Source organism: Alligator mississippiensis, chromosome 7, assembly GCF_030867095.1.
Source record: "Alligator mississippiensis isolate rAllMis1 chromosome 7, rAllMis1, whole genome shotgun sequence".
NCBI classification, from domain to species: Eukaryota; Metazoa; Chordata; order Crocodylia; family Alligatoridae; genus Alligator; species Alligator mississippiensis.
In genome coordinates, this window is record NC_081830.1 from 80223657 (window position 1) to 80249434 (window position 25778).

Here is a 25778-nt window from a genome sequence, read left to right on the forward strand (position 1 = left end):
TAGGCAGGAAAAGACAACTCCTGACTCGTATCCATCCTAATTAAGAGAGGAGAGAAATGAAAGCCATGCGCAGGCCGGCCGGCCGCCCCCTTCCTTGAGTGGGAAGGGCAGCGTGTGTCATGCCCTGAGCTGGGCCCGGCCAACAACAGCTGAGCTCCTGACTCTTTCCTGGCTGACGTCACAGGTCTAGGCTATTCCTGGTGATGTCATACCACTGCATAGAGTGCTTGTGAGCTGCTGTTTCCTCCCGCTCCCCGCAGCAGCGGGAGGGGGCACAGAAGAAGGCACAGCCCGGGAGGGGGGGGGGGTGGTGCTGCGCGGACCCTACAGTCAACCGCTCCACTCCTCCACCGGCAGCGCATGCGCTCGCGCGCACAGCCCCCTCCTCTCGAGCACTTCCGGTGGGCCGCGCCGTCCGCTTCCGGGTCACCCGCTCCCTTCCTGTTATTCCGTGTGCGGGGCTGGCTGCGGCGGCGCCCCCGGGCCTGGGGACGCGGCGGGGAAGGGCCGGGCCGGGCCGGGCTCGGCGCCCCCCCCTCCCCGGGCCGGGCAGCGAGGCGAGGTGAGTGACCGCGGCCCCGTGTCCCCGGGCTGGGAGAAGTCGCTGCTGCTCCACACGCCGGGCGGGCGGCGGGAAGCCGTTTGACTCCCTTTTTAAAAAGTAAACCTGTGTCTCGCCTGGTCTGGGGAGGAGACCGCTGCCTGTGGAGGGGGGATACGGGCTGCCACAACGCACGGGGCCGGGGCACCCAGCAAGGGAGACCGCCCGGAGACACGACCGGATAACGGGCAGGAAAACGCCCCCCCCCCCCCCCCCCCCCCACAGGTTTTATGAGCTGTCTTGATCGGGTAGCGGACAAGCTTAGGTGTGGCTCGGAGGGGATCCCCTCGGGCTCGTTGCGCATACGGCAACAGCGACTTGGTTCCCTCGGTTCTGCTGCCGTTGAGTAGGGAGCGGTGCCTCAGTGTTTCCATCTGTAAAATAGGGTAATGGCACATTCTTTCCTCTGGGAAGTGCTTTGCGATGTAGCTTTCCTACAAGTATTATGTACATAGATGCTCTTCCATAGATTGCAAGGGGCGGGAAGGGCCCTTGGAGGATCATCGGGTCCAGCCCCTGCACTAGGCAGGAAAGACACCTGGGGTCAGGTGACCCCAGCGCCGTGACTCTAGTCTCCTCGAAGATTTCCAGGTAGGTGATCGCACCCCCTCAAGAGGGAGCTTATTCCACAGTCCGGATACCCTGACTGTGAAGAAGTTTCCCCTAATGTTGAGCCTGAATCAGTCTTCCAGGAATTTGTGGCCATTACTCCTGGTTTTCCCCTTGGGTGCCCTGGTGAACAGCTGCTCACTAAGCCCTTGATGTACTCCCCTAGCAGAGCGGTAAGCTGCTACCACGTCCCCTTCAGCTTTCTTTTCCTCAGGCTGAAGAGTACAGCTCGCCTTGTGTTTGTCTGCCCTGAGACTGATGTACTTTTTCAACATCCAGTCTGTTGAAACTTGGAGTAACCCAATTCAAATACATATTTTAAAAAATCACCTTAATTTCACTGAAGAAAATAACTTTCATTAGAGGATTAGACTTCTTTCCTGATGCCTTAACTCCTCCACAAAGTCAGATGTGTAGTTTGCCCTTCAGAGCACGTGCTTCTGATAGTGTTTCTGTAAGCTGTCCATGTTTGTCTTAAATTTTATTTTTATAACTTGTCAAGATAACCTGCTTCAGGCTAACACTTTTGTTTGCAAGACTTGGATTTTTCCCTAAAACAATTCACGCACAATCAGTTCAGTTTTTTTATAGGTATCTGAACTTTGTGTGGGTCCTGTATGTAACCAAATGGAAATAATGTCTGGACACATTTCAAACATTGTGAAATTGTCTTTGCCTCACAGCTGGAAGGAAGGGGAAAGCATCAGGTGTTTGGGATGGGGGAGCTGAGGTACAAGGACAAAAGTGAAAGAGCTAGTAAAAACTAAGAATTCCATAGTTAATACGTAGTCCTGAACTTTTGGGGAGTTGAAAGCACTTGCAAAGACATAACATATCAGTAGGTAGGTATAACATCAGTCAGACTCTTCTGGCTCTTACCTTGTTTCAGTACCCAACTTGAAAGTACTGCTTGGATCCAAAATTAGAGTGTTTGATAAGTATTAAAACTCAGACTTGTAACTGTTGTGTGGGTATGAGAGGATGAATATTAGGAGGAAGATGGTGGCATTTGACAGGAAATACAGCAGTAGACAAATGTATGCTGTCTACAAGTAATATATGTAAAATGCTGTGGGAAAAAGACGAATTCATACAAGGTCTGTTTATCTAATTTAGAATGCAAAGAACAAAGATCATCCAGGTGATGATACAAGTTTGAAGCTCTGGCAATGACAGTTGTGAATAACCAGGGCAGAAAGAGTCACTCTGTATCTCAGGGGTCCTTAAGAAGATGGTTCCCCCTTCTTTAGCTGGAGGAAAACAGATTAGTTCCTGTGGTTCCTTTTTCATATGTCTTCTGGGACAACACGTGTGTGATTCAGGTAAAATGTTTTTTCCAGAAGAGTTAGTGAAATATAGCTAAAACTTTTGAACAGTACAGAAGGATGTATTCTTTATATTCAAATTGGATATCTGTGTCTAATATTTTTTTTGTAAACCCTTATAAAGCGTCCAGAACATTGGCAGTGAATCATATAAAAAAAACTTTTACACTTCCTATAAATATTGAAGGTGCCAGCAAAATGGCTTGCTGAACAAGTAGGAACAGTTCAGACCTATTTTACGTGCTTTACTTTATGTGCACCTTACTTTACATGCTTTACCATATTCTTAATCTGAAACTGTCATGTTTAACTGTGTCATTTGAAATTTGATTGCAAAAAGCCTTGTGTTCACATAGTACTATGCAGCTTTTTCTGAAGAGAGTATACATTATTGCCCCATGTAAGATATAGGTGTTTTCATAAAAATTGTTTCCCCCTTAACAAGATTGTCCTTTCAGACAGGAAAAGCAAAGGAATGGGGAATTCATCACTTTGTTTAGAGGAAACAAATTACTTTCTCATAAACCTAATCAAGGAAGGCACAAAGCCACTTGACAAGAGTATGCTTACATTAAGTGTTTGCTAGGAATGTTTACATTCTGTTTTTGAAAGTTATACAGTATAACCTCATAAATCCAGAATTATCCAAAATCCAGCACTTTATAAGACTACCGCTACTCTCTGATGGATTGTAGCCAGTCCCAGAACAGCGGAAGGGGAAGCTTGCATACGGCAGCTGCTGTCTCAGTCCACCACCCCGCGCCACCGCTCCGCGTAGGACAGCTGTTTCTGGACCAGCCGCCGCTCCAGTTTGAAAATTCCGGATTTTTGACATTTCCGGCAGGTGCTCGGTCCTGAGCATGCCAAATTTATGAGGTTATACTATACTCAAAATATTAAGGCCTAGGAGTATTCAAATTGTATAATTCTGATTGGGGAGAAGTGGATGTGTTTGTATCAACCTTCTCTAGAACATTTTTTCTAAACGCTTCAATTCAGATTAAGTTTTGAAGAGATGCTTATGTCTGTCTCTTTTGCCACAGATGGCATCTCTTGAGAGAGGGAGAGCTGCTGGTTGAACTTCCTAACTCACTGTTTTGGTGACAGAAGATTAATGGGGCTTCCGAGTTGCACCCCCATCCTCACTGCACTTCCTGCATGTTTCTCCTTCGGAATAGTGAATAACTACCTCCTTACCTTAAACCAAGTAATAAAGTAGGCTGTGAATAGTTGGGTCCAGTTTGGATGTCACATTCATCCACCTTCTCTTCATGTCCCCCTTTCTCACAATAAATTTGGAGCCAGTTGGTGAAATTGCACAGATAGACATATTTTTGAACTGCTTCATCTCTTCAAGATCCAACAGGAATATGCTGCATCAAAATTGACTTGTACAAAAGAGATTTCTAAAGGTAGTTTTGTTTTTTTTTTTGTAGTAAATACTTTGACAGTTGCTTTTCTACTTAGGGGAGTTTTTTGTTTTGCTTTTCTTTTAATCTCCTGCTGTAATTCTAACTGGCAGCTCTATAAAAAGCACAGGAGGCTTAATGAATTGACTAAGTCTTATTGTAAAATACCCTGGAATAGTGAACCAGTTGAGTCATTCTATTGGCTGAACGTTGATCCTCTAGGGAGAAGAGAGTTCTTCAGCAGAGGAATGTCCACTGGATGTTTCCATTGTCATGGTCTAGGATGGAGTCTCTTATTTTACAGATTATAGTCTGTACTACTTAAAATTGATTTTTTTTAAATGCTGTGTAAATAGTGTCTGTTACTGTAGTGGTCTGTTTGGATAAGGAAAGCCACTTGGCTTCAGGTTTCATTACCCAAATGTAATTGGAAGTCAAATTCTAATCCAGTTCAGACGCATTCAGCTGAAATTCTGTCTTCATTCATAGGTTTTTCTAAATGTGTTGGATCTTAAGATTCTAGGCAGAGATCAAGAAAAAAATGTGTGGGTTTTTTTTATATTTTCTCCCCATTGTGGATGGAAAGTCTGTACACACAGGCTGAAATAGGTTAGTTTGTTCTGACTTCCTGTTTTTCCTGTGACTGCCAGTCTTGTAATGCATTGCAGATTTGAGGGGGCATGCCTCCCCTAACATCACATATAGTGCAGACATAATTATAAGAATTAGGTTTTGTTCTAAATGGGAAGCTGTGTGCCAGGACTTAATCCAGTGTATGATTACAGTGAGTGTCTTTTAATCAGCCACATGGCCCAAGGCCCACATAAGAACTCTTCTTGCTCGCTAAAGTAAAAAACTGAACTCTGTCCAAACCCGATTCCCTCTTTCAGTAGTAGACAAAGCAGCAAGCAGTTTTGCACAGCATCAAGAAACTGCAAGAAAAACTTGGTCCTTATCAGCTGTCATTTCCATATTCACAATTCCAAATTAGAATGGTGTGTTGTTACCTAAATAGTTTAATGACTAGGAAAAATAAATGTTTAGAATACAGTTAGGACAAAATTACTTAAACAGTGTTGAAACTAGAGGAGACAGTGAAGACTTGGTGTGATGGAGCTCTCCCTTCATGGTCATAAAGAGACTCATTCTGTCCTATTTGATATTTACATATCATGCTTTTTTCTTGCAGTAAGTTGAGTCAGGAGCTCTCAAAAAGCATAAGAATGAGGCCACTTGCTGCAAAGATGCAACTGAATGAAAAATGCTGCGAGTGTTCGTTCAAGCTAAGTGGAGCAACAGTCAGTGGAGATTGATTCTCAGAAGATATGAGTGGCAATGAGGAACTGCCTCTGCAAGGTGCAAACAGCACTGTTTTCTAAAAGCTATTTGATAGGCTTGGGGGATGATGCAGATCTGTATCTGACTTAGATCCTTTGTCAAGAGGTCACAAAATACTAACCTTATGTCTTAAGTTAAAAAAATTAAATTTGTCTTGTATGACTATGTCATCAAAAATAGAAGTTTGTTTTTTTTTCTAGTAAGTTAGAAAAAAATAAGGAGCTTGTACCCCAAACTGTATTTTAAACATTTGCTTTTCCTGGTCATTAAAGTGTTTAGGTAACAACACATTGTCCCAGCTTGGAATTATGAAAGAGGAAATGAAAGCTGTTAAGGTCCATGTTTCTCTTATTCTGTCATTTTCAAATGGGACGTACTTTCTACTGATCGGTGTATTAAGGCTACTCAAACCAATGGAGCTTGTAAAGAGTTGTTCTCTCTGGATGTCATCTTCTTACAACACTTGCTGTCACCTCAGTAAAACCTGGCTTTGCCTCTATATAGTGGGAGGGAAAGAAAGCACTTGCCTACCTGTCCTCAGACCTTAGATGAAGAGATGAGAGGTTATCTGGTGAATATTTAATTAACTTGTGGGCAAACTGTTTCAATTGTTTTGAAACTAAATGAAAAGTCATCATCATGTTTTGTGTTATACAGCTGCTAAAAGAGGGTCACATGTAATTTTTTTCTAAATTGTCCTCCTCTTCATCATGCGTTGAAACAGTGACTAAAATGCCAATGCAGCTATCATCCCAGTTAGTCCTCTTTCAAGGTAAATCCAGAGATCAACTCTGGAGCACTATGAACTAGAGTAAGACAGTATAACTTCCAGCAAGAGGTAAAAAAATGTCTGTGAAATCTGAGATTTGCATAGCTCACACATGAGGAAAATGAGAACAGAAGCTATTCCTAACTCTGGAGGGCTTGACTCTGGCATCAAAAGAAGCCACTAACAGCTGGAACTCCTCCCCAGCAACTGCCTTCTTAAATGTATTGTCAGTGATTTTTTTTTTTTTTTTTTTTTTTTTAGTCCAGAAACCCAATTTTTCTTTCATCATCTGTATCCCATGCCCTTTCTGTACTCTTCTGTCTGTATCACTGATGTACAACTGTAAGGTGACATGGGATAAATATGCATTTTACCTTCTAATCTTTTCCTCTCTAGCTGTTCTGGTATGTGTAATTAAAAACAAACAAACAAACAAAAAACTCATAACTGAACATACAAGATTTGTTGTACTGCCAGTGTTAACTTAACTCTGAAGCAAGTACAGTTCGTGCTTTCATATTTTTCTGTCGTTTATCTCATGAGCAGGTATTAAATTTCACCATCTTGGGAGTTGTTTATAGTTGGATATTTCTTTATGCTCTTTTTCAAGGTCCTTGTAACCAACTGCTGCCCAAAGGTGTTCTCTTAAGGTATTCCTTGTATTTGTAGGTATCTAAAATCTTAATGGCAAGAATAGCCTGGCAAAAGATGCTCTTATTTCCTAGTGATACCTAGTTTCCATAGCAAAGTTCCCTCCGTTCAACCTGTTTTCTCAGAAGAAGAATGAGCAGCATAATTTTCCTCAGTCCGACTGAAAGACCCCTCTAGACAGGGAAGCTTACACATCCCATACACTGCAGAGCTCTTCTATAGCTTTAAAATGAACATCGGATAGCTGTAAGCTCTTCTCAGAAGCACTTTACTGCTAGTTGAAATAAAAGTTCTGTCCAGGCAGCAGCCTTTCCTAACAGGAAATTGGCTCTTATAGGATAGATGTATCTTTGACATAGTGAGTAAAGCCCTATTTATGATCCTTCCTTTATCTGTAGAATACCAAGTGATGACCTTCCAATAGGATTCATTTATTGTTAAAACAAGTAACACAATAGCACTGACTGACTTGCCCACACCAAACAAGTGTGCTAGTGAGTAATCTGTATTATTTTTAGCTGGCTACCACAAAGCAGCAGTACTGTCCATACTGATTACAGCAATTGTCTGCTTCTGTGTGAGGTGTGATTAATGGATCAAGCTCTTTGCAAAAAAAGGTAGCTTTGTTCATTTAACCTGTTTCATAAATGCTTAAAATGTAGTTATGAGCAAATTCTAAACTTCAGGTGATCATAAAGCAAGGCTATACACAAGGCAGACCTGATAGATCCTCCTGCATGTATAAGTAACTCTACTGACACAATCTTTTAATTTTAGTCTCCAGTGTCTGTCTCACTAGCTGGTGCTTTTCCAGCCATTGTTGTACAGAAATGATAGGCTAATTATTTTCAACCAGTGTGCCAGGGCACTTTGGGGGTACCTTGATTCTTTAAAGGGTGCTGTGTATTATTTGCAGATAGGTGGTGCAAGCCCTTGCCCATGATTCACAAGATAAACCCAGATGGTGCATCCCTATGAGCAGGAACGTGTGTTTCTCCGAAGACAAACAGCAGTGGCACAATATGTGCTGCTACTACTTGTTGCTGGGGAACACCTGTGTACGTGCACTCTGGTGTGTGGCATGTTGCTCCATGTAGGGTAAGAGAGGCTGGGGCAAGCACCTAGGCTGGGCCAGCAGCCTTACTGAGTCCTAGGGGCTCCAGCTGGCCAGGCTCTGGTTTCAGGTGGCATGCACTGCTTCCATGTGTGCTGTCCCACTTTTCTTAGGCACGGTTTCTCCTGGTATCAATTCCACCCCCCCCCCACCCCACCCCCACGCGCACACTGCAAATTAGAGGCAGTGTGGTGTGTAACACCAAAGATGGATCTGCAAAACTGCATACAGCATGTGTGCGCTCATCTGGATGTGCCCATTGTTTTCAAGTAGGAATCCATTAGTGTCAAAATATTCTGACCTGTTACAGTCGTTTTGAGTGCTCTACAAGAGAATTATTGCTCTATTATTTTTCCATAGTTGAAATGAAAGCTTATAGTTGGCATATTCCAGGTGGTGCCTTGAGCCTAATGAGGTCGAGAACCACAATCTTACAGAGTCCTTTCACCCAACCTCAGTAATGTTGGTTGGCCTGTCTGGCATTGTGGTCTGAAACCCTAGTGAAATTTTCACTAGGATTAATAACTTACCCACTCTGCAGTGAAAATGCAAGGTTGGTGCTGATTGCTGATTTACCACAAGTGACTACCCACAGTGCCAGGACAAACGGGTCCTACAGCTCTCAGAGAAAGAACGAGTGCTGCAGTAAACCAAATTGTACCAAGGATCGGAAGCTACCCCTGAAAAGACCTAGCAGCCTGCTTGCAGTACGGCTGACTACACTTGGGCTTACTTAACTAATCCTCATGTTCAAACACTGACCCTAATAGTTTAAGTCAGGGTTGGGCAAAATGCAGCCCACAGGCCAGATGCGGCCTGCCAGGCTATTCTGTCCAGCCTGCGGGGCCCCTAAAAAATTTAGAAAATTAATATTTATCTGCCCCTGGCTGCCTGTCATGCGGCCTTCGATAGCTTGCCAAAACTCAGTAAGCGGCCCTCCGCCTAAAATAATTGGCCACCCCTAGCTTAGGTTAATAGCTGTGAAAGCAGATTGCCTGTATTTAGGGCAGAAGTGCCTAGATGGAGGAACACCCCCCCCTCCCCCCCCAAGTTCAACCTGGTATACTTCTGTTTATGTTGTTTGGTATATGTTGTAGAAAGAGGGAGAATGGCTCAAACTTGCAAAACACCTGGTCTGTCCTTATTCTTCTTTTTTTTTTTCTTTGTCCTTGTGTATGTGCCAAGGTGTGTGTGCTTTTTTTAGGATTCTGTTTTGTTTTCTGGGTTTCAAATATCCCAGGAAAGCAAAGGATTATACTTTGGAGGGCGGGGGTGTGCTACCCATTTCGTCACTTTTAGGAAAACAAAACTCTAAAACACGCCTTCCTTTCCCCATATTTAGTCTTTTTCCAAAAAAAAAGGACAGAAAATTCCCCTTTCCTTCAGCATACAAAAATTAAATTGAAGTCTGTTTACACAAAACAAAAGCGTAAATTGATAGGATGTTTTTATGGCCCTACTCTTCTGAGCTCACTTAGTTCCTTTCTTACTGTATTTTATATTGTGATGTGACTACGATCCATAATCAGGAGGGAAGCCTGGCAGTTTTATTTTTACAGTTGCAAAGGCGGTTGCTATTCTGTTTACCCCTACCTATCTTCAGCAATGCAGACTTAGCTTGTGCAGCTCAAAAAAATGCCAGTGGTTGCTTGCTTCACTCCAGATTGTATGTGTAGATATAGAGAAGCTTCAGGGTACAAGCAGTGGCAAGGGAGTGAGGCTTTCAACCTTTGGAAGGGAAGCTGTTGCCATACACAGGCCAGAATTTATGACTGGAGTAATGTGTTCAAATGATATGAAGTCTTAAGGCAGTCGCACCGGCTTTTTGATTTCACGCTGGCTTTTCAAAAGCCTCTCTGTGCTTTTAGGGCTTAACAAGGCAGCAGTGCTTTAAAAGAAGTGTTTTTCATCCCAAGTAAAGAAGCTAATAATGGAAAACCCGCATCTTTTAGGAATAAAGGTAGAGATGTCATGTATTCTCACCTTTTGTATTATGTATATACGTCCTTAGACCAACACAGCTACAACCTAAACCCCTGCACCTTTGTATTATGCACTTTGACTGATAGAAAGGGCAGATGAGTCTTGAACTAGAAGAAAATGTCCTAGGAAGAAGAACAGGCTTCCCACTTTTCCTGCGGTCCCTAGAGGAATAGTCCAGCTGTGGTAGTGAGAGCAGTGATCCAGAACTCTCGAGCACTGTGGTTTCCCAGGATCCTCATCCTGTAGTCCCGAATAGCGAGTGAGGACAACAACAAAAATACCAAGTGCCTTGAGGGACAGAGGTTAGAAGCAGAGGATCTTCAGCAAGCCACACTGGAGAGCCCTGGGCTTCCACCTGTCTTTTCCCAGTTTCAGATTCCATCTGCACTGACTGAGCTTTAGACTGAGTTGGGCAATCTTGTTTAAACTCCTTTTAAGCACGTTTTCAGCTCAGCTGCTTTGTGTTGTAATTGTTTAGCAAGGTTTCATCTGCACTGGCAAGAAAAGGTCTTTTCTTTTCATGTGCCTGAATTTCCTCAGTCCAGAGGGATTGTGCGTATGGTTGGAAACCAGTTCAGCCTAGCCAGATTAAACTAACCTGCAAAAGTTAAATCAATTCAGGCTGAGGCTTTTTGAATGTCTGTCCCTAACTCATGCTCCACAGCTACAACTCTACTGGTGGCACTAATAGTATAAGCCAGGGGATGTTTTTACAATCTAGCTTTGTTTCTAGCAGAAAAGCATCCTGGTAAAAGCAGCTGAGTACTTTTATAGGCTCTTTTTGCAGCAAGGTTTGTTTATGAATGGGATGTATTAGAACTATGCTTAAAAATCATTTTATAAGGTTTTAAATCTGCACTTTTTAAACTTTTTTTTAAGTGGAGCTAACTAGTTGAATTCTGGTTCCTTTGTAGGGCCATGTTCAGTTCTGTACTTGTTTTAATGATGATTTCAGTTGTAATGAACATTTACCAATGGTGAGACTTGTCAGAGAGAGAAACTTCCTGTAAGTTCTTGTACGTTTTACAAAACATACCTGTTGCCAGCAATGGATGCAGCTGAAACTATTCTAAATCTTGGTTTAGCCGCAAGAGCAACCAAGCACAGAGTTCAGCACCATCTTAGAAACCACTGTTAACTTGAAGCAGTAAAAGCTGTACTCAGCATCAGCTGTGGGTAAATTTTGTAGCAGGGGTAGATTCAAGGGGGTTTCCTACTTGCCCAGGGAATTTAAAAATAGAAGCGTGTTTAGCTAAGCTGTTTTGATAGGGCAGCATCTCTCTTTATCCCTCCTATTGGTATGCACTCTGCATTGGATAAGAAATGTTGGTCAGTATCACATTTGCATAATTTTGTTTAAAAGAATAAGAGTAAAATACAAAGACATGAGGAAGCTCTTCATATGCAATGCAAGGGAAAAAAGCTCTTAGCATGGCAGTGTTACAGTACAGGACTTTGTATTAGATGCTTGGGCTGTGTCTGTTCTGGAAAAATGCCAGCTTGGCAGGCCGGAAGAACAAAAGAGCAACAACACTGAAAATATCTTGACTGAAGGCAGTTTTACTGTCACCACACAGCAGATTTGGACAGCAGCAAAAGCAGACAGACAGGCAACCTTGCCAATTCCCTTGTCATGGTGAGTTTTGGAGTGATTGACATGCCTGAAGAGGGGAAGAAAAATACCTTTCATTTTTGAATGCATGGTATTTAGATTTCTAGCCTGAAATGAAACAAAAGCTTCACATTCTGAAGTGTGAAAATAATATTTTTGCCCAAAGAAAAATGACTTATTCTTCCCAGAATTTTGCTTTGGGGAAATCCATTGAAATCAAAAGGCTATTTTAATGTGGAAAATTTGTGGTTGATTTTGGGAGTATGATAAATGAAGAATAAAATATACGTATAGTAATCCAGACTTGAGTGCAATATTAACCTTATTGAAATCTGTTTCATATGAATGAAATACAGTGACATATGAATCAGTGAGTGGTTTTTGGTGTGGAGGGAATTGAATTAAGAAGACTAATCAAATATATATCCCATTATGATTTTTATACATAAGATACCACAGAGTTACAGGAAGCTGCTGCATCCTGTAGCAAAGTAATTTTAATTAAATATATTTTGCCATTAGAGTATCTAATAGACCTTAATTAAAATTTAGCATGTTTATTGCTTATTCACTTGCAAGTGTAGACTAATAGAACTGGATTGAGTATTTAGAGTCCGTTTTGAATTGCAAATAATAATGGCATGTTTTTACACCAGTGATGATGCAAAATTGTGTTGTTTTTGCACAGAAATACTACTTATCTAATGCAGTGGTTCAGTTTATCAATAGTTAATATATAGAGATGTTTTCTTCTTTCATAGCCAGCTCCTGCTTCTTGTTTTCTTTTTCAAGAGAGAAAATAAAAGGAAGGATGTTGGTTGAACTTCTCTGCCTGCAAGCTGCTATGCTGGTCAGTGGATAATGGTAGCATTGCAGGACTTCGTTGCTGCAAACTCTGTGGAGTGATAGAGCTCTTTATGCTGATGCTAAGCAATCCTTAGAATAAAGAAAAGCATAGAGGATGTTATTCCCCATCCCATCATACGTACAGATGTGGACAGCATGGCATCTCTAATCCTTTGTAGAGGCAAATAAGTTGACTTAGGATGCAGATTTATCTCTTCTTGCCAAAGTACCTGTTGGCTGGGTGAGCTTTAGGGTGGAGAACAAATCAATCAATGTTATAACTTACATGTTTTCTTTGATTACCAAGCAATGGCACTTGCTTGAATTTCATAGGATTGTAGGAAAGTAGGACTGGAATGGATCTTGAAGGTTACTTAGTTCAGTACCCTGCTCAAGGCAAGATCATACCTGACAAAACCATCCCAGCCAAGTGTCTGTCTAACCTGCTCTTGAAAACTTCCAAGGATGGAGATTCCACAACTTCTCTATGTAGCCTGTTCCAATGCTTAACTACCCTCATAGTGAGAAAGTTCTTCCTAATCTCCAACCTAAATTTCCTTTGTTGCAGCTTGAGGCTGTTGTTCCTAGTCCTGCCTGGCTATAGAGAAAAGCCCCCTTCCCACTGACACACCGAGCCATAGATGATGACTAGTTAAATACGATGATCCAACGAGTTATATCCACTTTATAGTACTTTCATCCAGTCTGTGTTCCCCTAGCTTGTTAGTGAGAATGTGGGAGATGGTGTCAACAGCTTTACTAAAGTCAAGGCATCCACTGCCCCCCTCCCCCAACCTTGGCCTATCCACTGATCCTATCTTTTTATCTTAGTAGGAAATCATTTGGTTAGGCATGACTTTCTCTTGGTAAATCCATGCTGGCTGTTCCTGAACACCTTTGTTCTCACAGTAGACTCCTCAAGGACCTACTCCATGACCTTTCCAGGTATCAACAGCAGGCTGACTGGTCTGTAATTCCCTTAATCGTTTAACTGATAAGTGCAGCGATAGCCGGTTAGCTTACCTATTATCTTTTAGCTCAGGTTGGCACAAGGGAAGCTGGGAAGGGAAGCCATGTAGTGCCCCGGGAGGAACAAGGAAGAAGGGTTGGGGAGAAGGGAGAGGGACTTGTACCTATAGCCTAAGAGGAAAACAGCAGCAGCCTAATCAATTAAGCAGTTAGCTGACTGTTCACAGGTGCTCCCTCCCAGTGCAGGGCTTCTCATGGCCTGCATTGTCCGGCTGGGCTTGCTTCTTCCCTACGCCCTTCCCCCAGTCAAGGGCCCTAGGAGCCGGGAGTGGTTCCCAGCAGCAGCTGTGTCTGAGTTGCCATGTTATCGATAAATCATTTAACCAATATAATTAGAGGAGGTTAAACAAATATTTTTTTTAAACAGTATTTACATCCCATCTGACCCTGCTGACTTGAAAGCTACTAACTTCTCTAAGTAATCCTTAACTTTTTTTTGCCGTTTCTGTAGGTTGTTTGTTTCCTTCTCTATCTTTGCAGCTAAATGCTCTTGTCATCTGATAACTGTTGCTATTTGTGAAGACCGATGTAAAAAAGACATTAAATACTTCTGCCTTCTCTGCATTCTCCATAACTAGATTGTCTTATGCATTCTGTAAAGAAACTTTAGTTTCTCTAGTCTTCCTCTTACTGTTGATATACTTGCAGAATCCCTATTATTGCCTTTTATAGACTTGCCAGTTGCATTTCAAATCCGGCCTTGGCCTTCCTAACTTTTTCCCTGCATGTCTGTATAATAGTCTTACACTCTTCACTCGTTCTATGACTTGGGACCACTGGAATTTGTGCAGGAAGTGCGCTGCATGGCGGGTCCTTTAATTTTGCTATCCCCACCCCCCACTGCTAATTGATGGAGGGGTCCCACTGCTCACTGCTCGCCCCCTCTCAGTCGGCCACAGCTTTTGCCTCCCACTGCTGACTAGCAGAGGGGCCGTGGTGTTTAAAACTGCCATTTTCACCTCCTGGCCAACAGGAATGAACAGCAGAGCCAACGGGGCCCCTCCACCCATCACCAGCAGGGGGCACATGGGGAAAACTGCAAGAATATTACAAACAAAGTTTCTGCCCTTGTAAGCTTCCTTTTAGAGTCCCGTGAGCAGCATGGGACAGCAGTTAGAAGGCCAGATGAATATCGGCAACCTTTTTATGACATCTCAGACGCAGGCCTCTGGCAGGCAGCAGACCTCCCAAGCCAACAAGTCAGGCTGGCGGGTGGATATTTCTGTTTCATGAGTAGCCTTCCTGTATAGTTAGGTTGAATCTGCCTAATCTGCAAAAGAAAATAGATCTGTGGGCAAGATTTAAAATAGAAATACCATATTGGAGTTTAGAATGATAGCTAGTCATTGCTTTCAAGACTAGATTTGGGTCCTGAATTATGGAGAAGGTCTTTAAAAGTGCTGCTGAGTCCCACCGTGGTTCAAGATGAACTCAAGGGGAATGCCTCAAGACCTAAGGTTGAGGAGGACCGGGTTAGAGTGCTACTGGAGGAGCTGGACGTGTTCAAATCAGCAGCTCCAGATGCTCTCCACCACAGGGTGTTGAGGGAGCTAGCAGGGGTTATTGCAGGGCCCTTGGCATACCTTTACAAGTGCTCGTGGTGCTCGGGCCAGGTACCAGATGATTGGAAGATAGCCAATGTGGTCCCTATCTTTAAAAAAGGGAGGAGGGAGGACCCGGGCAACTATAGGCCTGTCAGTCATACCTCAATCCTGGGGAAACTCTTTGAGAAGATCATCAAGGAGCACATCTGTGATGGGCTGGCATCGGGGATGATGCTCAATGGCAGCCAGCATGGTTTCATTAGAGGCAGGTCATGTCAGACCAACCTGATTGCCTTTTACGATCAGATCGCAAAAGCACTGGATGCAGGTGTCACCATGGATGTAGTCTTTCTGGACTTCAGCAAGGCCTTTGGCACTGTCGACCACCCCATCCTCATTAAAAAACAAGGTGACTGTGGCATCAATGCCTACACGGTCAGATGGATTGCTAATTGGCTGAAGGGTAGTACTCAGAGGGTGGTGGTGGACGGGTCATATTCGACCTGGAGGGAAGTGGGCAGCGGAGTCCCCCAGGGCTCGGTCCTTGGGCCCGCGCTGTTCAATTTCTTTATCAGCGATTTGGACGATGGGGTGAAAAGCAACCTGTTCAAATTCGCTGATGATACCAAAATATGGGGAGAGGTGGGCACATTAGCAGGGAGGGAGAGACTGCAGAAAGACCTGGATAGGTTGCAGGGGTGGGCTAACAAAAACAGGATGCGTTTCAATACAGACAAGTGCAGGGTGCTGCACTTGAGCAGTAGTAACCGGCAGCACACTTATAAGATGGGAACTCCCTTCTTGAGAGCACAGAGGCAGAAAGGGATCTTGGAGTCATTATTGACTCCAAGATGAACATGGGCCGACAATGCAAGGTTACGGTCGGCAGGCTAACTGTCGGCTAACCGGACCTTATTGTGCATCCACAGATGCATCTCAAGCAGGTCCAAGGAGGTGATCCTCCCCCTCTACGTGACACTGGTCAGGCCACAGCTGGAGTACTGCGTCCAGTTCTGGGCACCCCACTTCAAGAGGGCTGTGGACAACATTGAGAGGGTCCAGAGGAGGGCCACCCGCATGATCCGGGGACTGCAGGGCAGACCCTACAATGAGAGGTTACGGGACCTGAACCTGTTCAGCCTTCACAAGAGAAGGCTGAGGGGGGACCTGGTGACCATCTATAAATTCACTAGGGTGGACCAGAAGGGTTTGGGGGAGACCTTGTTTCCCCTAGCGCCCCCCGGGATAACAAGGAATAACGGCCACAAGTTGTTGGAGAGTAGGTTTAGGTTAGACATCCGTAAGAACTACTTCACAGTCAGGGCGGCTAGGATCTGGAAACGACTTCCAAGGGAAGTGGTGCTGGCTCCTACCCTGGGGGTCTTTAGGAAGCGGCTCGATGCCTACCTGGCTGGGGTCATTTGAGCCCAGTTTTCTTCCTGCCCAGGCAGGGGGTTGGACCTGAAGATCTGCAAGGTTCCTTCTGACCCGATGTCTACGATTTTATGATTTCCTCTTCCCTCTCACCTGCCCTGCAGCTTCTGTTCAGAAACCAGGCAGCCACCTCAGCCTGCCCAGGTTCAAATTTAAGAATTGGACCCTGAATAATAATTAATGAAAGAAGAAAGATTGATGTGATAAAAATGCAAAAAATGGGATACCCTAGTCCTCCCGTGCTGTTTGGCAGCTAAGAAGCTTAGTGCAGGCTCTCTCAAGTTTTTGGCTGATTATCAGTGACGTTGTGGCCATGGCCCCAGGTGTCCTGTGATTCTATCAAATTGCACTCTAGAAGCTTAGCTTTATTTTTTAAATTAATTTTCTAGTCCTTGCAGTTGCCAGGGTGGTTCCCTCTTTGTGCAGTTGGTTGCATCCAAGTTTAATAAAAGGTCCTTATACAATGGCTTAGATGGGAGAACTGCCCTGCTCATCTCACTTGGGGACCTGAGGGCTCTGTGCAGCCATTGAATTCAATGTTTTCCTGTGGCTAGGCACTTGGTATTTTTGTTTTTGTCTCCCTTCCATGCTGGGACCTGCTTGCAGCTGTCTCTTGCTCTGCTGCTTTCCTCCCAAAGGAGAACTGTTTGGATTACAGTTTATGCTCCTGTTGCTGCTCGGTAGATCTGTGTGGGTGGATGTGTGGTCAGGAAGCTGTAGCTAAGGAGGGGGTAGGAAGCTGGAAGTGCAGGCTGGACAACAAGGCTGCCTAGAAAATAAAGCAGCAGTCAAGGCTGGAGCTGAGGATGAATAGTTGGTGCACATGAGCAGAGGAAAGACATTCAGGGCTTAACCACCCCAAAATTATATAATTGCCAGGAACCGATAGAATTGCAATGTTTGAATACAGAAAAATCCATTTAAAATAGTTGTTGAAAAAATGTTGACTTGTAGATCAGTGAGTATTTTGAATCTACTCTCCCACTTCTGTGCATATGTGCATACCTACACTGCAGTTCAGGGTGGGATGATAGCCTGAGCATGCCTACCCAGGCTAGCTTTAATCTAGCTGGTGCCCTGGGGTGCCACAAGATCCTTTGGGTGCCTCAAGGTGCCAGGAAATAAGTGCAAGCTCAGCTTTGTTCCTGCTTAGCCAATGCACCACCTCCATTGCCTGGTCCCTCTGTATGGAAGTAAGCACTGTAAAATATAGATTGGTTTTTTATGTTGGGTGCCACTCAGTTCACAAAAGTTACAGATTTGTGCCTCAAGTCCCAAAAGGTTGAAAACCGCTGATCCAGCTAGAAGAGGTAACATGAAGATGCAGGATCACAGGCTGTGACGTGGACCGTACAAGCCTGCAAGACCCTGGGCACTTACTCAGAAACTTAGTTTTTTGGAGGGGGGTGCTTGAGGAGGAATAACAGTAAGCTACTGGAAGGTCTCCAGTCAATGTTGATCTGTATCGGCGCCTGACAAAAATATGCCCAAGAGACTTGGCCAACGGCATATAACAATTTATGACAAACCGTTGATGGAATGAAAATTTTGCAGTTAAGATAGCCAGACTACCTTAACGATACCTTAATTGCAGTGTTTGGAGGAAACAAGACTGCCATATCTATCCAGAACAAATGGTTGAGTCTTATGACAAAAGCTAAACTGCTTTTCTCATAGTTTGTGCAGTTGCTGTATTGGAACTGCACAAGCTAAGGAAAAACGGATGATACAAATGACTGATTAGATTAAAATTATACTGAAAACATTATCACTGTTAGTACTGGAAACATATATATATATATGTAAATGTAAACAAGGTGGAAGCATGTTTGTGTATCATGTATAATTGCATATACTGAGGAAGGAAGAAGGAAGCTAAATATGCTATATTTTCACATTTAATTCTTGCATTCAGTTTAAAAACAGTCACAAATGAGCAATGACAAATGGGCAATTATGAATGGAGCATGCCTTTACATGGTAAATTGGGAAAGCTAATCCACCCAAGAGAGGACAGTGAGGGGCCTGGGTGTTTGTACTTGTGGCTTTGTTTAGTACTCTGAATTCTGGAGGACTGTAAGTCTTATTTGGAAGTGCTCACACATGTACCCTTAATTGGGCCTATGTAACATCCATTCCAAAATAATTTTAGTTGTGTTCCTTGATATATTTAAGAGCAGAACTGATTCTCTTTATTCCCAGCAACCTTCCAGTTTTGAAAATATTTGAGACAAAGACACAAGCTGCCAATTATACAGTCAGACAGTTTCTGTTTATATGTTTGCTCTCCAAATCCAGACCCTGGAGGTGTACTTACATGTGCAAGCAGAATTAATGTGCACATGGAATGAATATGCATACAACTCCAGCACATGCATCACATGCTGTTTAAAGAGAGAAAATGTTTTGGTGTAAATGGCTTATGAGTTATATACCTATTTGATAGCTAGGGCAGACTAATGGAAATGCTCTTTCTGCAAGCAGCTAGACTGCTGAGCACAGCAGGGACTTCTTCACACCATCAGAACTGCCAGAAAGAAGGAAGCCAGAACAATCTCTGCTCCATCAAAGGAAATTAGAATAGAGTAAATGCCTGATTGGAAAGAAGTGACTCAGAGCAAAGCCAGGAAGGTGATTGGCATCTTTGCCCACTACTTTCAGAATGTTTGACAGAAGAGAAGTGTGATCTCAGTTATACGATACACATGGCTATCGAGGCTCCCTGTCCTTCAGGTTGGTCTTTTTCTAGCAGAAAACAACAGTATCTTTTAGGTGTTTGGTAAAATGATCAAGCTACACGTAACAGGTATTTGGGCAATTAATTGGTTAATTGCACAATTACCTTTAAGACAAGTTATACATGCACAGTAGGTATCACACAATAAAAAGCTCCAAACAACTATAAAGTTAGATCTCAAAAATAGGTACTAACTTCATAGCTGATTACTATCTAGTTTTAATTTGCAAGTGTAGCAGGATCTCCCCTGCAGCTGGGGAGCCCTATCAGCTGACAGCTCCCAGCCACAGGGGTGCACTATGCCCAGCGTGAAACTCCCAGGCCTGGCAGATCATGGCAGCTATGATCCCCAAGGCTTGGGGATGCGTGAAAACCCTGGGCTCACACAGGCTGCCAGGATCGAGATGGGGCTCTCAGTCCTGGTGCTTTATTTTTGCTGGAAACGAATAACAGTACATTTTTCTGTTGCTGCTAATTGCTCCATTTGAGGGGCTTGTTTAATTCTAGTTAAACTACTAAAGTAAATCCGTGGGGTTGTTTTAACGTCAGGTTTGGCGGCCTGTTTTTTGTTTGTTTGTTTTTATAAACTGCAAAAAGTTGGGCTTATTCGGTATTTTCTTATTTGTCTTCGGATATGTATCATTCAGATTTACGCATGAATTGTAGATAAAATTGCGCTAGTGATTCTAATATGTTGTGTTTGCATTATTCTTTCTAATACGTTTTTACTTTTATTTAGGTCTCGTCTGTAGGAATCCGTTTTTAAATCAGTTCCCATTGTAAGGTAATCAAAAGATTAAGAAAATGCCTCCAAGACCATCGTCTGGTGAACTATGGGGCATCCACTTGATGCCACCGAGAATCCTCGTAGAGTGTCTTCTACCTAATGGAATGATAGTGACTCTAGAATGCCTCCGTGAGGCCACACTACTCACTATTAAGCACGAGCTCTTTAAAGAAGCAAGAAAATACCCTCTTTACCAGCTCCTCCAAGATGAATCTTCTTACATTTTTGTAAGTGTTACACAAGAAGCAGAAAGGGAAGAATTTTTTGATGAGACACGGCGACTTTGTGACCTGCGGCTTTTTCAGCCTTTTCTAAAAGTCATTGAACCAGTAGGCAACAGAGAAGAAAAGATTCTGAATCGAGAAATTGGTAAGATGACCTGTGTTCAAGCATTAAATCAGTTTTTTTCAAAATACTGGGAAAGGAGTTGAAATGGGTGTGCAGTTAACTGTCAGTTGTCATTTTCTACAGTATTGCAAAGTTTGGAACTGTCTTGAAGGACCTCAGAGGTTACGATATGTGAGCAGCTATTGTAGTAAAGCCAGCACCTTCTTTTGTGTTATCCACCTAAAATGTGGAGATTTTAACACTAGTGTAGCTTCCGCTGTCGTTAAATCCCGATATCTTTATTATAATTCACTGTTGCTTAAGTTCTGGATTGCTTTGGCAATGGGACATATCAGGGTAAGGAGCACCAGTGTATTTGTTCGTTTATACGATTTCCGTGTCTTTCTAAAACTTCCAGCGTAAGTGAAAAGCCATGTAACCTGCTGTGGGTGGGAAAGGGGCTTGAAAAATTCACTTGCTCGTGGTGAGTATGAAAATGTCATGATGAGTCGACTTTCTGCAAATCCAAAGCCAACTGTAAAAGGAAAAGCATCTACCCGTTACGACTTGAAAATAACCTTACAAATCATGAATCGAGTGAGAATGGGTATATTCCTAAATCTGTAAGGAGATGCATGTAATGTCTCTCTTGGATGAGATCTACAAGCAATTTCTGTATAGATAGTTTAGTTGGGGGTTTTATAGCTATCTGTATCAATATAGATATAGGTATAGACTTATTTTATTTTTTCATCTGACCCAAATAATTCTCCTAGTTGGTAGTACAACTCCTAGTGTGGAAGCAGCTATATCAGGATGAGCACTTCTACACAGGAGCTGCATTCTAGTTAGGTTTACTACTGTATTTTAAAAGTATGACAGCATTTTACATGTAAATAAGGATTTGGGTAGTTTTGAATATGCTACTGATTCCTACTGGCTGCTTTCAAGGGCAGGGTGTGTAACGTTTTCTGAGGGTCGAGGGAGCAGAGAGAGACAGCTCAAGTCTGAGGCAAGTGAGTACCAGGACCCAGCCACTTCCACTGTTTTCCGTTGCACCCAGCAGCAGAGCAGGGGAGGAAGAGAAGCCCTGGGTGTCCAGCTGTGGTGCTTTGCAGGCACCATCCCCTTGTTGCAGAATGCCACCAAAGCCACAGCTCCACAGGCCGTAGCTTGCTGACCTGTGTCCCACGGTGTTCTGCCAGTGGTGTCAAGTATGAGCAAGTGACAGCCTTATACTCAACTCCAAGCATGAGCACGTGAAAAATAGGCTAAAACAAGTGATCAAAGAACCAACCAGTGTGACTGAATTTGTACTAGGACCATACCAGTTCAACTATTCTGGAATAGTTACAGAACTACTTATAGTTTTCCCAAACTGTAGCAACATAATGGGGGACCTCATAAATAGCAGTGAAATAGCTCAGAATTTGGTAGATTTTTTGTGTCCAGCCTGAAAGATGCACAAACAACAGCAGAAGTGAGCACTGGAGCTATTCACTAGGGGAAAGGACCTAAAATGGAAGCAGGGAGTGAGGCAGGGAGATTAGGCCATTTCTTTGCAGTAGCAGAAAGACTCCAACTATGACAGAGGGAGGAGCTAGAGGTGCGCCAATAAGTAGGTCTGATATCAGATCAGCACCAATATAAAGAATATTGACTGTATCAGGAATCGGCCTGATGTGGCCAATAATTTGGCCGATTAAATACCACCCCCCAGATGAGCCGTGGCTGTGTCCCATGCCTGCCTTGCCCCCACTAGGCAGCACGCACTCCAGCCCCTGCCCCATTCCCTCACCGTGGGGGGTGTTGATCTGCCCCCCATTCCCCTTCCCTCCCCCTCCTCTTTCATCACAACAGACTTACCAGCTGCACGCAGCTGTATCAGAAATTGAATCGGTATCAGCTGGTATACCTCCTTAAAAACTGGCTGTCGGTATCAGCCCCCAAAATCTCTTATCAGCGCACCCCTAGGAGGAGCATGTCATATAGTGGGTTTGGGGAGTCACCATTGTAATGCCCGTTATGTTATATTACAAAAGATCAAGAACCTGAGCAGATCTGTGGACAGCACCCTGGTTGAAATCTTAAAACTCTTTTTTTTCCAAATGTGACTCTGGGGAGAAAAAGTAGTGATAATTTTTTCCAGGCTCTGTCCACATGTGCCAGTAACGTGAGATGCAACTAACTGGTTATTTTAATGTAATCTTGCATGTTAGAGAGGATTTTTTTTAGATCAAATCTTGGATGAGGGATAGGCAACTCCTCTGTACATGTGCCAGAGTATGGCACGCAAAGGCATTTTGCTTGGCATGCACACACCTTGGGACAGATGGTAGGGGAGCTGCAAGGGGGCCTGATCCTTGTGGCAGTGCAGCCACAGCCTCTTCCCCACTGTCCACCTCGGCATGGACCCCAGTGCAGCTGCTTGCAGCCTCCCTGCTGCCTGGTGCGAGCAGCCAGGGCTCTGTGGCAGGCGGCAGGGACCTGCTCAGAGCCTGGGTTGGCTATGGCAGACAGCCAGGAGGCTGCAAGCAGTTGATCTAGAAAACTTTGATTGTTTTGCTTTTAAATTACTCCCCTTTGCTGAAAAAGGAAGAGTTCATGGAGATTATAGGAAAACAAACTGAGCATCAAAAACAATTCCTAGTAAAGGAAAGAGACAGGGGCACTGAATGGTGGGGAAGGGACAAAAAGAAAAAGAAGGAGAAACAGGCTGCAAATACCACAGGAAAAGACTAACCATGACAAAAGGAAGGAAAGGGGGAGGGGAAAGGAGAGGAAAAGCAATAGTTAGAAAGGATGAGAAGGTACCACAAACACATGGGATTCTAGAAACTTGGCTCTCCCTCCTCCCCTTCCCCCCCAGCGTTTAACAGCAAGTTGAGCTTTTCATAATTTTAAATACAGTATAACCTTTATTGCAGGTGTGTGGCATCACAAGCATTTCTTCCATTTCTACTTCTTGTCCGGTAAAAGGTTTTAAAAACCTGGATAGAAGTGTGCTCTTTGATAAGGCAGTTTATGTACACAGGCGTTTGCAGTTATATCTCCTGCGTGTCTACACTATACAATACTAACTAGCTGGCTCAACCCTCCTTTTCTTTTATGTGACTTTTCCTTCTGTGTGTTTGATTTGAAAAAAGAAAACTGCTTGATACAAACACTACAGCAAATCAGTTTGTATGCTTTAGTCTTGTCCTGTTGCAAACTATCATGGAAAAAAAGAATCTAATTATATCTTGGGAAGCGGAGGTCTTAATCATGCAATGAGTTTTTTTACACACAGTGGTCAAAATACTTTGCTATTTCTTGAGCTTGGAACTTGACTGATGATCTGACATTGACATTGGGATAAAAATCCATTCTGAAGCATAAGTGTTATGATCTGACTTTAAAATCGTTAGCAGCCGCATCATATTACAGTAATTTAAGGACTTGTTAGTTTGCTTCAGAATGCTCCTAAATGCAAATCACAATTAACTATGAACAGTGGAAACTTTTCACAAGTTAAGTAAAAATATAGCTGTTGTCCTGGATAGGTTGTTAATCGCTTGTCAACACAATATAAGGACTCCATCTTGCACACGTTTTAGAGGTTGAAGTAAATGGGATGGTAGTTGTTCAGAAACTGGAGGAATAGGCCTTTGCTGCATGAATCTTCACCAAAAAGCAAAGTTTTTTTTATTTCTAAGGCAAAGTCCATTTAAATGTTACATCCCACAGCCATCAAAGAAAAATATTGAAAGTTTTCATACTATTAGGAGACACGGATGAGGCCTTGAAGAAGTTTTGTATAGCCGCTCCTCTTGCAGGTTTAAAAAACTTCATTTACAGGCTTCAGAGGTAGTCTCATCAATTCTTTTCCTTTGGGATGTTGGCTGCAATGAGCATTGATCCAGAGACTCCCCAAGTTCTTTCAGAACACGTGCTCCTTTTTTCACCCTTTCACTGATACTGAAGATGCCACGTTAACTAAGATTAATTTCAGAAAGGGAGTGAAATGGCATACATGCAGGAGTGAAGGGCCAGTGGCTAATATAAATTCAATCTGAAATATCTTTTCACACTTTAAAGTTGATTAAATCACTACTCTGACACACTGTCAGCAATAGAGAGAGAATTTGATATTTCTAAAAAAAGATACTCATTAAATCTGACAGTTTTTAACTGTGTTTTCAATGTTTCAGGATTTGCCATTGGCATGCCTGTCTGTGAATTTGATATGGTTAAGGATCCAGAGGTGCAAGACTTCAGAAGAAACATTCTTAATGTCTGTAAAGAAGCAGTGGATCTTCGAGATGCCAATGCGCCTCACAGTAGGGCTTTGTATGTCTATCCTCCAAATGTAGAATCATCACCTGAACTGCCCAAACACATATACAATAAGCTAGACAAAGGTAAAAGCACTATTTGTTATGGCAATTTACAGGCTTTATACTGTGAAACAGATCAGTGAGAACAAATGCTAATTAGAAAGATTAAATCAGTATTTTAATCTAGAAGGGTTATGTGTTGTAGCAGTATTTTACAGTGTGAGTTCACACTTTCTCTTTAATCAGGATAGCCTGCAAAGTAGCAAATGAATTCAAAAGAAATATTACATTTAATTAAGTATATAATTCAATTTGTCTATATTCTAGCAATTTAAAAGCTTAAGTTTATCCGGTTATATTGTACTGTTTTGTGCAGTTGAATCAGCAGTTATGTGACAAGTACTAATTTGCTAACTTATTATTTTTGTCTTTGTTCAAAAAATGTCTAATATTCAGAAAATCTAGAATGAAGTATTCCTGGGTACATTATCTATCTTTTAGTTCTATAGAGACAGAGGTAGTTAGCCTTGTTAGCCTTAAGGCAGGCAGAGGGCAGGGCAGTGTGACTAGCATCTGTAAAGAGTTGCTTATGAAAGCTCATGCTTTCTGAATTAGTCTATCAGGTGTTACTCTGCCCTGGCTTTTTTGTACTTATTAGTTACAGAAGAGTCATAATTTCAGTGAAAGTGATTGGCTCTTCAAATGGTACTAGTTAACTGGAAAAGGGTTTTCCGACTCCAAAGGTACAAAAGTTAATTTGAACAGTATATTCAAAAGTAATTGTAAAAGAAAGTGCAGCCGATACCTTGCAGAAGTTCTCAGTACTTTGCAAGGTCAGGCCTAGTGTTTTGCCTGCATGTTCTTTCTGTGCGGAAAATTGCTAGCCAGTTCCTTAGACTGCCAATGCATCATTCTTTAAAGAAACTGGTTAGTGATAGAACCTGACATTATTTTGCATTATTCCAGGGCAAATTATAGTGGTGATATGGGTTATAGTCTCTCCCAACAATGATAAGCAGAAATACACCTTAAAAATCAACCATGACTGTGTTCCTGAGCAAGTTATTGCTGAAGCAATCAGGAAAAAAACACGAAGTATGTTGCTGTCATCTGAACAACTAAAACTCTGCGTCTTAGAGTACCAGGGCAAGTATATTTTAAAAGTGTGCGGCTGCGATGAATACTTGCTAGAAAAATATCCTCTCAGCCAGTATAAGGTGAGTAATGTTAATAGAATTATTTCAAAGTATGCTAGGAGAATTAAAATTGTGAGGAAGGAAGAGACTCATGCATTCACAATTTATGACTGACACCTTAAACTAATCCAGGAGACAAAGTGAAAATTCA

General features: G+C 42.8%; 1 protein-coding gene across 3 annotated transcripts in view; it reads left to right on the forward strand.

Moving 5' to 3' along the window:
• Nucleotides 1-425: 425 nt before the first annotated feature.
• PIK3CA (phosphatidylinositol-4,5-bisphosphate 3-kinase catalytic subunit alpha) overlaps nucleotides 426-25778 on the forward strand; it is a 68630-nt gene continuing 43277 nt past the window's right edge. The window contains exons 1-6 of one of the 3 annotated variants that reach the window (XM_019478485.2): nucleotides 426-562; nucleotides 2327-2532; nucleotides 3579-3947; nucleotides 19741-20157; nucleotides 24306-24515; nucleotides 25398-25648. In XM_019478485.2, coding sequence (XP_019334030.1) covers nucleotides 19806-20157; nucleotides 24306-24515; nucleotides 25398-25648 — 813 coding nt within the window. In that variant the 5' untranslated portion in view covers nucleotides 426-562; nucleotides 2327-2532; nucleotides 3579-3947; nucleotides 19741-19805. The remainder of the gene's footprint in view (nucleotides 563-2326; nucleotides 2533-3578; nucleotides 3948-19740; nucleotides 20158-24305; nucleotides 24516-25397; nucleotides 25649-25778) is intronic. The other 2 variants (XM_019478487.2, XM_019478489.2) reach the window with 2 other exon arrangements.